This window comes from Ochotona curzoniae, unplaced genomic scaffold, assembly GCF_017591425.1.
Source record: "Ochotona curzoniae isolate NIBS_2020 unplaced genomic scaffold, NIBS_Ocur_1.0 scaffold_2453, whole genome shotgun sequence".
Classification (NCBI taxonomy): Eukaryota; Metazoa; Chordata; class Mammalia; order Lagomorpha; family Ochotonidae; genus Ochotona; species Ochotona curzoniae.
This window is the reverse complement of record NW_024467094.1, coordinates 16,445,845-16,459,079: the sequence shown is the minus strand read 5'-3', so window position 1 is coordinate 16,459,079 and position 13,235 is coordinate 16,445,845. Positions and strand designations below refer to the sequence as shown.

Here is a 13,235-nt window from a genome sequence, read left to right as displayed (position 1 = left end):
CAGAAGGAGGCAGGGGCCAGTGACCAAGAAAGGCTTCCCCCTGAAAGTGGCTGCAGAGGAGCAGGCTGGGCAGTGGGTGGAGAAGAAACACTGCAGATTGAGGTGGTGGCCTGTGGAAAGGCATCCTGGGAACAGCAGAGGCCCTAGATTACATGACACATATGGGAAAGTGCAGAAGGTAAGCAGGCTGGCAGTAGGGGCTCTCCCCTAAATAGGAAGGCACCCATGGGTTTTCAGTCCTCCTGCTAGGAGTCCTGACCTGATCAAGAATTTGGCCTTTGTCAGCCTCCCTTAGCTAAAATCACCCAGTGGCTCCCCAGCCCTGACCTGCTCTAATCTGTATTGGCTTATACCTGGTGTCTTCGTGAACTTGTTCCCAGCAGGAAGAGCAGGAAAGGCCAGCCTGACACCAAAGATGAGTACCAAACTTGCAGGGAGCCATGAAGGAAGGGGCGTGCATCCCTGCTCCCTGCTGACCCTCCCCTATAAGGAAAGGCTTCTGCTTCTATTTTACCCACTGAATAAGAGCATCTACTCCCTCGATGATGAAGTTTGGACGTGGAGGGTGGCAACCTTAGCTATTCAGTAGATCCTATGTAAATGGGGAAGCGGAGAGGCCAGCATAAAGGAAGCACAGCATGTTGGATTGGAGGTCAGTGTTCCCAATGGATGGGTCTGTGCTGTGTGACCTGGCAGCAATAGCTTCTTTCCAAGGTCTGTTTCCTTGGCTGCAAAGAACTGGTGGGATGGAGCTAAACAAGATGACCTGTAAGGCCCCCTTTCGGTCATTGCACTTTATCATCGTCCACAAGCCTCAAGAAAAGTCAGGGCCTTCAGTCACCCTTCAGCAGGTTTGTGGCAGAGCTGGGTTCATGGCTGAATTCAGACGTTACAATCTGACTCCAGTCCAATGTGCTGAAGTTTTAAGGAGAAAAGATGGGAGAAGAGAGGCCCAGGGAGTTAGAACCTGCAATAATCAGAGGCTAGGCTGAAACTGTCTTTTCTTTACAAGTGTCTTTATACAGATAGGAAAATTAATGCTATAAGCAACTTTAGAGGCAGGATATTTAGAATGTCTACAAAGAAAAGCCTTGTTGGAGCACCCCAGCAGTCACTCCAGGTGTGTTCAGCCCCTTGCCATGGCTGGCTAACTAGGAAATGCCCTTATCTGTTCACTGCAGTGGTCCCCAAGAACATCTCTCCAGGGGATGAGTTTATTAGCCAAGTTCAATTGCAATATGCAGTCATGATGATAAAACCAAGTGCTCTTAAAAACCTCATCTGCAATGAACTTGGCACTGCTTCCAGCTGTTTTCCCCTGTGGGAAAGCAGAGATTGAAGCTGAGCTGTCCTGCAATGGGGCAGCTGGCCAAGAACTTGCTGCTGTTTTGTGTAGCAGAGAAGGGAGTAGAATGGGATCTCCTATTCATCCTTCCCACCATTCCTGAAGACAGATAGTAATTCTTGTACTTCATTTATGCCCCATAATCCCTTGCACATAGTAGGGATATGTGCATATGACTATCGATTGGCTAATGGGAAAAGCAAGACCACATTATGTGACTTCAATGTGCCCCAGTGACAAAACCACTCACCTCTCTACCAGGACAGACGCCCTAAATAAGCAAATGTGTTAGAATCAAACAGACATAGGTTTGAATCTCAACATATCTGTTCACTGGTTCTATGACCTTGGGCAAGTTGTTACCTTCCTGGACTCTGGATCCCTCTTCTGTACAATGGAAATAGGAGTACTATCCATGGTCACAGTTGTAAGAATTGAACCAAATGACATGGATAAGTGTACGTGGTACAAGCCCCTCTCCCTAGCTTCCAACTAGCCATTGGGAGCTACATGAGAAGCCAGTTTCCAATGCCCACCCCTGTTACTCACATCCCTGTTCTAGAGGCCTCCCTGTGGCCTCCCTGCTGTGGGATGGGCCAGTGTAATGGAGCGTGGTCATGAAAGTGGCCTGGGCTTTAGTCTCAATGGCTGCTAGAGGCCAATGCAGTAGGCCTGTCTCCCTGCCAAGCAGTTTTGCCAGATGCATTCAACCTGAGGTTCCAATACAGTTGCATAGGCGTAACAATGCATAGCATTTGTAGGAAATCTGTTACAAGCATTATCTGTTGAGTCACTCAACCCTGAGAGGTAGCAAAGGCCAAGGCCAGAACCCCATTTCACAGACCAAAAAGTTGGTGTTTGGTGGATTTACTCGACCCTCCCAACGTCCTACAACTAGTAAGTGACAACAACACAACTTGAAAACACTTTCTTGTCCTGGTCTGTGTCCCCACCATCATCCTATATCTTTATGGTCCTGTTCTCATTGAGCAAGAGTAAATGGAGACCCTACTGTGTACCAGCAGAGTGCTGGAATTCAGAAAGGAGCAAAATCCAATGTAGGGTGGAGGCAGGATCAGCTATTCAGGGCCATGCAATGCACACTGTGTGAAGGGGAAAGGCGGCTGTGAGGAGAAACAACCCAGTCTCGGAGGCCAGCTAGAGGTTGCCTAGGCAGAGAGGAGAATGAGAGGGCTTATAGACCACAGAAGCAGCAAGTAGAGGACAGAAAGGTCTAAATCCACAGGATGCATCCAAGGGTGCTGCCTCTGGTTTGTACTGGCTCCACTCATTCATTCATTCATTCACATAGTTGGAGTCACTCCCTGTGCCAGAGGCTTGCTAACCATTAAGGAAAGAAACTTCAGTGAGCATGTCTGTGGGGTCTACCTTCTGTTGGGTACCTGTTGCCTCAGATGGAAGGCAGCACCACAGAAGGGAGGAGGCATAGGTGGAATGTGTCACAGAAGGCTGGGTGTGGATGGCTTGGATTTCAGGATAAAAGGATTGAGGAGTTCTGGAAGATTTTCAGTTCAAGATTAACATGGTCAGGTTTGCATGCAGAAAGTACTGGTGGTGATAGCTTGGAGAATGGACCAGAGACAGTTGTCTGTAATCTGGAAGTCCAACTGGGAAGCCAGAGTGGCCCAGGCAAGATGTGCTGGGTTCCAAAATGACAGCCCTCTACAAGAGAAAGGCTGCTTTCAAGGCACATGGAGTGTGTTAGCAGTCTTGCTGGCTGCCTACACATGGAGGAGGGGACGGCAAGGACATGCAACTCTGAGGTCATGCCTGAGCCCCCATACAGGAGCAGTCCTGCACCCCAAGACAGGACAGGAAGAGAATTGTCATAGGGGCAGGGAAACTGAGCAAGGTGATGTGTTCCCTCTTGGAATGGCTGAGCCCTGGTTGCCTGTGCTGTACCCGAAAGGTAATAGTCAGATGGTGGCAGTGGGACCCGTTGTTGAGCCTGGGGGACAGCTCAGGCCTGGAGGCTTGGACTACAAATGATGATTAATGCTTGGGACTTGCTGGGAAAGCACGCAGAAGGATGGTAGACCAGATCCCATTCAACCAACCTCCAAATGATTCCAGATTTGTCCTGTGATGTCAGGATCCCACTTGGCTCAAGGTGGGCCATCATCCAGGGTTAAGGAATCATTGGTTCCCAAGAAAGGTTGGTTGTGATGGACTGCAGGGACTCTGATCTGCCCTGGGAATTTTCGTGGTTGGTGGTGGGGGGTGGGGGTCTTGCTGACCTCTGGAGCTCAGCCTGAAGTCACCCTCTCTCTCTCTGTTCTCTCCTTCAGGTGTTTACAAAATATGGGAAGTGTTACATGTTTAACTCAGGCGAGGATGGCAAGCCTTTGCTCACCACGGTCAAGGGAGGGACAGGCAACGGGTTGGAGATCATGCTGGACATTCAGCAAGACGAATACCTGCCCATCTGGGGAGAGACAGGTGAGCCATGTATGGGGCCAGAATGCTGGGAGAAGGCTGACAGGACGCAGGATTGATGCAGAGGGACTGTTTAGTCTCAGGTAGGCCATCTTGACCAGTCCTGTGACTGGCAGCTGCCCTCTTAGTATCAGGCATGGGTGATGTGGTAGTTAGTGGTCAAGGTGGACCTGGCTGGATTGTATTGCCCTGGAACAGGGCAAGATGATGGGAATACTGGAGAGAGAGACAGGCAGGTTGAAGTAGGGGTGCTGGAGCAGGTGAATGACTTGGTTCCAGGAGGTTATCAGAAGTACCAACTTTTTCTTTCTCTCCCAATGTGATTATCCTAAGCTAGCCAGCAGGCCCAAATAGGTTCCTATCCAATGGGTTATGTGAAATGTTAGAAAACCAAAGACCTTGGACTTGGAGACCTGGCAGCTCCGTGTGTAGCCCTGGGGCATGGTGGAGAGACCCACCTACATGTGTAGACACTGAAACTGACTTCTATTCATTGCTCATGTGGCAAACTCGCCATAGTTTCAGGCTTTGCACAAAGTCTGGAGATCCCAGGGCAATACAGGGGGCAGCTGCACTGGGATGGATTCTTGAAATTGCCTTGGGTTATCCAGTGGACTTTGTGTCATGGGCCAAGGAGGAGGGGCTTCATAAGAGCAGGACAGGGAGGTCAGACCAAGAGGACAGCACTGTTACCACAGTAGCAGAGATGAGGGATGGCACCCTCCACAAGATGTCAACTGATAACGTGCCCAAGAGTGAGGACCATGGATATAAAGGAGACACAGAAGGAGAAATAATGAGAAGGGGTTGGGAGAGATAATGAGAAGGGGTTGGGGGAGACAATGTTGAGGTGGGGAGGGACCAGGAAGGCTGGGGCAGGGGTGAGAAAACTCCAGCAGGAGGCAGGATCTGTCCCTCAGATTGAGGCTGAGGAAGTAAAGGCAAGCAGCCCCTCTCCACTGACTGCCCTTCCCCATGACACCCCTCTGAGGTCTGGCTCAGGCCCTTCACCCCAGGATAACTGACCTAAGACTGCAAGCTCTCTCCACTCCATGCCCTCTTCGTCCCAGCCCCTCACTCACATGCCAACATGGCTGCTTGTCCAAGGTCCTCTGCTCTCCCAATAATACTTCCAGTAGGCACACAGCCACAGCCAGGCCTTCTAGAGCTGCCTCAGGCCACAGGGCTCTCTAGACAGCCAGCTGCCTGCCAAGGGGAGACCCTCAGCTGATCCTGTCCTCTTTGCTAGAGGAAAGGCCCCCTCCCCCACCCAAATGCACATGGATCAAGATGTGTGTTCACACTGAGCTCTGATGTCCCTGAGAGCTGGATGGAGAGACCCACACACACATATACACACAGTCAATGCCAGGCACTCTCACCATAAGCCACCTCATACAGCCCAGCTCCCTGTGGGCCTTGGGCCTGAGTGATAGTCATGGAAACAGATGGTATGACCACAGGACTACCCCCAAGTAGTCTTCCTTCTGTCTCCCAAAGCAATGGGCAGACCAGGAGAGAGCCTCTGAGTGCCTCTCTTGCAGGCCACACTTTCATTCCCCTGTGTCCTCCTGGAAAGTAATGGTACACTTGAAGCCAGACAGGCTACTAAGCCAACTGTCTCGGACTCATCCAGGAGCCGTATCCTTCAGGACAACTCATCATGACTGACGACTTGTTGCATGTCTGACACCATGCAGTTCATTGCTAGAGAAGCAGAAGGCACGAGACAAAGGTCTGATACCTCCCCACCTACCCCCACACACACCCCACCAGAGCTCATATTTCACTAAGAACCCAGAGGTGGACACAGGCCTGCAGGGAGAGCTCCAGTCTTGGCCCACCAGGAGCATAAGCCATCCCAGATGATGATGGCCAGGTGATGTTTGCTTAGACCATTTCCTATGAGGTTGAGTGGCTAAGGAAGGAAAAAGGATGTAAAGCAGGGTCAGTGGGGGAAGCTGATTATTGCTATCCTGAAAGTCATCAGGAACAATGATGTTTCTGTTTGCAGCTTCGTCCTTACGTTAGCCACTACCCCTGTGGCTCCTGGCTGCTGGAGATCGGAAGCTGAGGTTATTGTAGCATTCCATTCGTGTGCAAGTGTAAAGCTGGGTGACCACAGGGGCTGGTAGCTTGGTGCCAAAGGGCAGCAGGCACACTGCCATGCAGCTTCCTACAACTCCCTTCTCAGTTTCTTGAATTTTAGCCTTTGCAGCCAGCTGCCAGACTGCTGGGGTTATCAGCGCCCTCACCCTTAGCCTGCCTTCCTCACTGCTTTGAGTGGCAGGCAGAGCTCCTTGTCCCTGTCTTCCAAGAAAGGCTGAGGACAGGTGACCCCTCTACCTCCAATCTCAGGCCACTCTAGTACCCTTCTTCAGGCTGAGATGTCATCAAGAAGAGTCACCTGAAAGCTGCTTGCCACCCAGGCTAGGACTGGAGTAGTGTGAGATCCAGAAGGAGCCCACAAGGCGGCTAAGAGACATGAGGTAGGCTGTGGCAGCTGAGGGACAAAGATGGTGGGCATAGCCAGGCCTGGTCCTGCCACAGTCATCCTGGACCTGCCAATCCACCTGGCCCAATGGACATCATCCTAATTCCTGAAAATTTCCACCTCTTGATGCTCACATGATGGAGCCCTTCCAGGAGATGCATAAGTGATGGTGATGAGAAAGTGCTAACCTGTGGTGGTGGAGACAGAGGCACCAGGTAGCTTTGGTTACAGGCAGTGGTGAGAGAAAGGAAGTGGTATGCTGGGGTCTGACAGACCAAGGTCAGACCAGTTCTTTCTCTATTGATGTTACTGAGGAAAATTGAACAAACCTCAATGTCCTCATCCCTAAAATGGATGCAGAAAAAAGCAAATAAGCCTGCCCACTTGGCAGGGTATCTGGGCTCTGCTGAGTTTCTCTGCAAAGCATACACAAGGGAATGCTGTTCACGATGCCAGCCATGGAGGAGCATCAGCTGGAGCCCGTGCTGACAGCTTACGCCTGCTCAGAGCAAAGCCTTGGGTGCCGCCTTGCCTAGCTCTGTGGACAGCTCCACCTCTCAGAAGTGGAAGAAGCCAGAAAGGAACTCCTGCAAGTGTGATTCCACCTAATGGGAGAGACCCCTGGGAGAGGTAGCAATGGTTTGCAAGACTCCCATGAGAACCTGTGGTGTTGATGCGTTAGAACATGGCAACTCCCTTGGGTGGCCCCAGCTCCATGGACTCAGGCTCAGGCAGTAGATGTGGATGCTACAAAAGTGATCAGAAATGCCTCCTTCCTGTGTGCTGGCAGTGCCCTGTATCAGAACACTCTACATGAATGCTGAGCTCATGAATGTGTGGACCCCGACAGGCTATGCAGAGCATCAGGAACCTGGGGCCTTGCGTGTTACATGGATGAAAAGGATCCAAGGCACCGTTGCTAGAGGACTTGAATCCCATGTATTTGTCACAGGAGTACCTTATTACACTACTTCAGGAACCTCCAGGTTAGGAATAGTGGAACGCAGCACTCATTTCCCAAATGGCTTTGGCCATGGAAACTTTTTTTTTTGATGGAGCTTACAAAACGCACTTTCAAAAAAGTTGACCTAGACAACAGAAGTGCAGATTTCATAGCCAGGGTTTTCTAAAGGAAATTAAATTGAAGACAGGTGGGAGGTTGTTAAAAATGAAACTCTGTGTAGAAACCTGTGAGTAACTTCAAAGATAAAAGAAATAGGCAGCAGGTTATCTAGGTTGCACATGAGAGAAGCCTGAATCAAACAAGCTTAGGCATAAAAGAAATTGTATTGCCCTCAGAATCGAGGCGTGCCTGCTCAGACAGCCAGTGGGGGCAGGGAGGCTGCAGCGCCAGACACAACAGGAGCTGAGAGCTGCCACGCCCTGGGACCGCTCACCTCCCTCCTCTCTCTGGGCCCCTTCCACTCTCTCCCTAAAAGCAGCCTTTACTCACACAAATGCACACTTCTTATTTTCACACTTGACTTCCTATAGGTCTTCAGTCGTATCTCACAGTTCCTACCACCAGCAAGACTATTGTGACTGCCTCCTTGATCCATCAAAGGAAAGCAGGGAAGGAGCTCATTGGCTCAACTAAGTCATGTGCCCAGCCCCATGGGCAGACCTTGTGTTAGACCCTGGGTGACTGGCAGCTGGGGGAGGGGTTCCAAGAGGACTCTGTGGATCAGATAGTGTCATGAGTGGTCATGCTGGAGGAAGCAGTTGGGGAGGGAAGGGCATGGTAGTGCATCTTAGAAAGCCAGAACCAGTGTACAGGGAGCTCTCTAAGCACTCCTGTTCTAAGTGGACAGGGTTACGTGCTATGAAGACCGGAAACAAGCCCTTCCTTTCTCATCTCCTTTCATCTGTCCTTCACTCCAGTGAAAATAGACCTTTTAATATATATATCCATTGTTTCACTCCCCCAAATGGTCAGAACAGCCATAGCTGAATTCATCTAAATTCCAGAGCTGCTTCTGGGTCTCATACATGGGTGCAGGGGCCCAAGTACTTGAGCCATTTTCTGCTTTCCCACATGTGTTAGCAGGGAACTGGGTCAGAAGTAGATCAGCCCGGACCCAAAGAATATGCCAGTGGCCACTTCACTCACCAAAGTGCAGGCCCCCAAAACATACATTTCAAATATAATCACCATTAATTTCCCCCAAAATTCTGGTGTTAAGCATAAAAGTAATATTGTCTTCTAAAGGGATTTGTTTTTTAAAATGTATACTCTGCTAGGGGATAAAATCTGGCTGTGTTATCCCCTGGATTCCATTGCCTCATCCTCCTCCACCTTGTTAACTTGCATGACCATACCTGCTTCCTTTACTTTCTTTTAAAATTTGCTTTTGTTTGAAAGGCATAGAGATGGAGACAAATGAGCAAGATGTTCTGCCCAGTGATTCAGTCCCCAGGTGCTTGCATCAGCCAACCAGGGTGGGGCCAGGCCAGAGATGGAAGCCAGGAGGAATGCAGTCCAAGTCTCCCACATGAATGACAGGATCTCAGATACTTGAGCCGTCATTTGCTGCCTCTCAGGGTGCGTGTTAGCAGAAAACTGGAAATGACAAAAAGGAGCTGGGACACCCCCTGAGGGATGTGAGCATCCCAAGTGATGCCAAACCCCACCTGCTGCTCGAACACTCCAGGAGCAGTCAGTTCAGGGCATTATGCATGCTCTTTCCTCTGCCCTCATGTCTGCATGGCTGATGGCTCCATGTGCCCAGCTTTTACTCCTATATCCGCTTTGCAGTGAGCCAAACCCTGACTGCCCTGTTTAAGATTACAGACCAAACTCACCCCTCTGCCCCTTTCCCTGCTTGACTTTTCGGTGTTTCTGTGCCATTTCACCCTCAAGTATACTATGGAATGTACTTATATTTTATTGCCTGTCCCCTTCCACTAAAGCATAAGCCCCAAGAGGTCAGGAATCTTGGACCGATATGCCAGAGCAATAAATATGTGTTTAGGGAACAAAAATACACTGGAGTGGTGTACACTTCAGGGGCCAAGGTGAGGGAAACTACCATTAATATGCAGTCAGGATGAGCCCCGGGCATCTCCGAGCGACCCTGCTCACCCAGTGCAAGCAGCACCACTGAAAGATGAAGGCCTGGGGACCTAGAGAGCTGGAATCAGCTTCCCAAGGGCATGTACCTAGTTAAGTCATCAAATCCAGGTTAAAACCTGTATCAGAACCCAAAGGCGAGGCTCGTGCCACTGAATTATTGTTCCAGGTGTAATTGTAACAGCATTGCCCTGAAGGGAGTGCAAGCAAAGGAAGGGAGGCTGTTCTTACTGAAGGGCAGAATCACACATGATGTGAAAGCGTTAGAGCTACCCTCATATACACAGCAGACCAAAGCAGAGCTGCTCAGACACAGCTTGGAGGGGGAACCCACGGTGCTTTCTCCTGGAGCATCCGTGAGCAGCCCTGCATTGCCGGGCAGCCCAGTTAGAACATTGTTGGGTGGGAGGTGTGTGTCACTGTACTGCATCTGTCCAACTCTAAACTCTACCTTTCTTCTCCTGGGATGATGAAGGGAGCATTGCGGGGTCTGCAAAGCTCTAGGCCCCTCCAGGATAGCCAATATACTCAGCTTCTGATCAGATGAGGGGCACTCAATGGATGAGTGATGGGTGAAGGCAGGGTCCCACAGGTGGCAGCCACAAAGAATAGATGTCAGCAAACATTTGGAAGACAGAGATCAAGCGTGTGAGTGGCCACTGAAAAGGCTGAAAACTGAGGGCCCATTTCAGGGCAGCCCCAGGAAGGGTCAGAACTAGGGCATCATGTCCTGCTGCAGGTGGGGTGAAAGGTGGAGCTAAACCTAAGAGAACCTGTTACGGGTGGGAAGCTGTTCAGGACCCCAGATAGTTTCCTTTAGCCCAAGGCAACTAGACACATGTCTGCCCAGCTCACGGAGAGCAGACTTCATGAAAGCTCGGATGGGATGGTGTCTGGATGCCAGGCAGCTGGCATGTTGGCTGGGGGAGAGGCCCAGCCAGGCTGCCTGACCCACTCATCCCCACATGGAGAGTTGGGGGATGACCTTTTTTGGGAGGCTGACAAGCTCAAGAGGAAAGTCCCCTAGCTAATGAGTCAGGAGACCTCAAAGTAAATGGCCTGGTACTGGTGCCCCCGAGAGTCGGTCCCTTGCTAAGTCCCAACCCATGCAAGGAGGGGCTGTGTAGTGTTCAAGTGCCTCTTAACCCCACATTCCTAACAGCCAGAGCCTGCTAATTCAGGGAAGGGACCAAAACCAGACAGCAAAGGAACGTGGAGGGAATGAAGACAATGGGGCAACAGAACAAGCTGTAGAATCATACCACGTGTGTTCCTGTCCCAGCTATGGCATTTGGCAGCTGTGTGGCCTTGGGCAACTTGTTTAACCTCTAAAGTGAGGATTATAACACGATCTATGCTATAGTGCTATTAGGTGGGCTGAAATGAGTTAATATTTATGATGTGCTTAGAAAAGCGCCTTGATAATATGAGGCATTATGTAAGTGTTTAATAAGAAAACAAAATGCAGAAGCAAAAGGAAACATCAAAATGCTTTAATTAAAATCCTCACGAGATAAGAGTTGATATTGCATCCATACACACAAGCACAGGATGTTATTAAAAAGGGACATGCAAAAAAAGAAATCCGAACTTTAAAAATGATTTTTAAAAAACAAAAAAAATCCACAGAAAGATGGGAATTGAGAAACTTTCCCAAAAGGCAAAACAGAAAGATTAAACAGCTGGAACTTGAGAGAGAAAAGAACCTAATGATTTGAGTCAGGCTAGGAAGTCTCAGGAGTTCTTGTTCAGTGTCCTTTCCGATTCAGGAAGTAATAAGGAAAGCATGCAGCTTTGATTATAGAGTTCACCAAGCCTTCCCTACAGTAGTGTCTAAGCAACCAGACCAAGACTCAACCTGCTAAGGGCCAGGCTCACTGAAACAAAGAGGGAGTCTTGAACGTGTTCAGGGAGTGGGACTGCGTGGCGGTGTAGAGGATTAAGCTACTGTCTGCAATGCAAGGATTCAATATCAGTGCTGGTTCAGCTCACATGCTCTGCTTCTGGCCCAGTTCCCTGCTAATGTGCCTGGGAAAGACATACTGCCTCCCACGTGGGAGACCAAGATGGAGTTCCTGGCTGCTGGCTATATCTTGACCCAGATCAGCCAGGCCATTGAGGCCCATTTGATGAGTAAAACCGTGGATAGAAAGTCTTTTTCTCTCTGTAATTGTCTTTCAAGTAAGTACACAAATTCTATTTATAAACTTTCCAGCAAAACAAAACCAGTTGCACAGTTGGAAGTTGGAATGTGGTCAGAGCCATAGGGAATCATACAAGGCCTACAAGTGTCTGTCTTCTCCTAAGATAGAATCCCATACCCAGTGAACTACAAATGAAATATTAGGGTAGAATTTGGTTCTGAAGAAACTGTGTGTCCCCAGATAGATGGTTTCAGGAAGTTAACAAAAGATGACAGTCAATCAAGAAAGATGGTTGGCTAAGACACCAAAACAGGGGCTCTGATCTAAGCATTCAGAAGAGGGATGGACCAGGTGGCAGCTGAGGGGTGCAGAGAGCAGCCCTCAAGCTGGGACAGGAGGTTGATGGTTCCTGCAGGGAGGACCCATGAGGCTCTGGTGACTGTCCCAAGAGACATTCTCCAGTGTGGAGGTTCCTAGTGACAGGGAGGGGCAATACGGCATAGCAATACCAAAAAAAAAAAATAATAGTTTCACAGGAAGATCCTAAATACATTATATGCAACAAGGTTGGGCTATGGACCACATTTCCCAAGTCATAGTTACATAAAAGGTGGATACTGATCCAGCTGTATGTAGAGGATGAAAGATGAGGAAACAGGGTACAAGACTTCACTCGAGGAGCCCACATCCTCCGCTTCCATGGAAGGAAGGCAGGAGACGATACCTAAAATGTTCTCAAGCCAAGAAGTCACTGTCAAGTAGTTGATGTGCCTGAAACTAGGAAAGTAGGAACAGCTTGGAAGGTTGAGCGCTTTCGCCTGTGAGAGATGGGACTCTGGAGGTGCAGAGATGGAGCAGGAAACTGATGTTTTTCATTAGAAGCCTTGCAGTATCATTTGGCTTTGTAAATTATGTACATATATCGCTTTGATAAAAATAAAAATTAAATTAAAAATAACCATAAATTTTGAGTATAGCTGGAAGGCCTGAGCAGCTATCAAGGGTAACACATTCCTACCTCCCCTCATTCCCCCCATCACAAATGGAACATGACAAGGGCGGATGTGGATGGTTGCTATGGTTTCTCCAACAACTCTGCTTCCAGGAAATACTCTGTCGTGGTGCCAGGTCCTAAGGACCTCCCCAGAACAAGAGGCCTGAATTCTAAGAGTCAAGAGCATAGGGACACACAACGACCCCAGCAAGCCGCTCTGCTCACCCTCAGAAGGGGTATTTTGATGGATACTTGTGGGGAGTGATCACCACGGGTGCCTAGGGACCTCACAGAAGTCAAGCCGTGAATTGGAGGCACTGCTGGAGTAAGAAGGGGGAGGAGGGAAGGTGGCTTTGGATAACACTCAGATTAACAAAGTGTAACATGTTCTTGGTGCAGGATGACTTGGATCTTTGAAGTATTTGTGAGCTCCCTGGCCCTACAGGGGCACCGGAGTATGCACACTCCACCCACCTCTGTGGACACTTGATGGCAGTTGCTGGATCACAAGTCCTGCCTGTGATCATCGGGCTGCAGCGCTGCCACACAGAGCATGTCTGGGGACATGATGTGCTCTTCCTCCTGTGGCTTCACTTGCCTCTAACTCTGGGAGGCTGTTGCAGGAGTTCACGATGAAAAGGAGTTGGAGCCGGGACTGGATAAAATCTGCAAGAAGGCTATTTTGCACCAGTACAAAGACAAACAAAAAAAAACATAAGCTCCCTCTTCGG

At 49.5% G+C, this 13,235-nt stretch overlaps 1 protein-coding gene across 2 annotated transcripts in view; it reads left to right on the top strand.

Annotated features, from left to right (window-relative positions):
- ASIC2 (acid sensing ion channel subunit 2) overlaps nucleotides 1-13,235 on the top strand; it is an 894,111-nt gene that overhangs the window by 822,450 nt on the left and 58,426 nt on the right. For both annotated transcript variants that reach the window (XM_041000357.1, XM_041000356.1), the window contains exon 2: nucleotides 3,655-3,805. In XM_041000357.1, coding sequence (XP_040856291.1) covers nucleotides 3,655-3,805 — 151 coding nt within the window. The remainder of the gene's footprint in view (nucleotides 1-3,654; nucleotides 3,806-13,235) is intronic.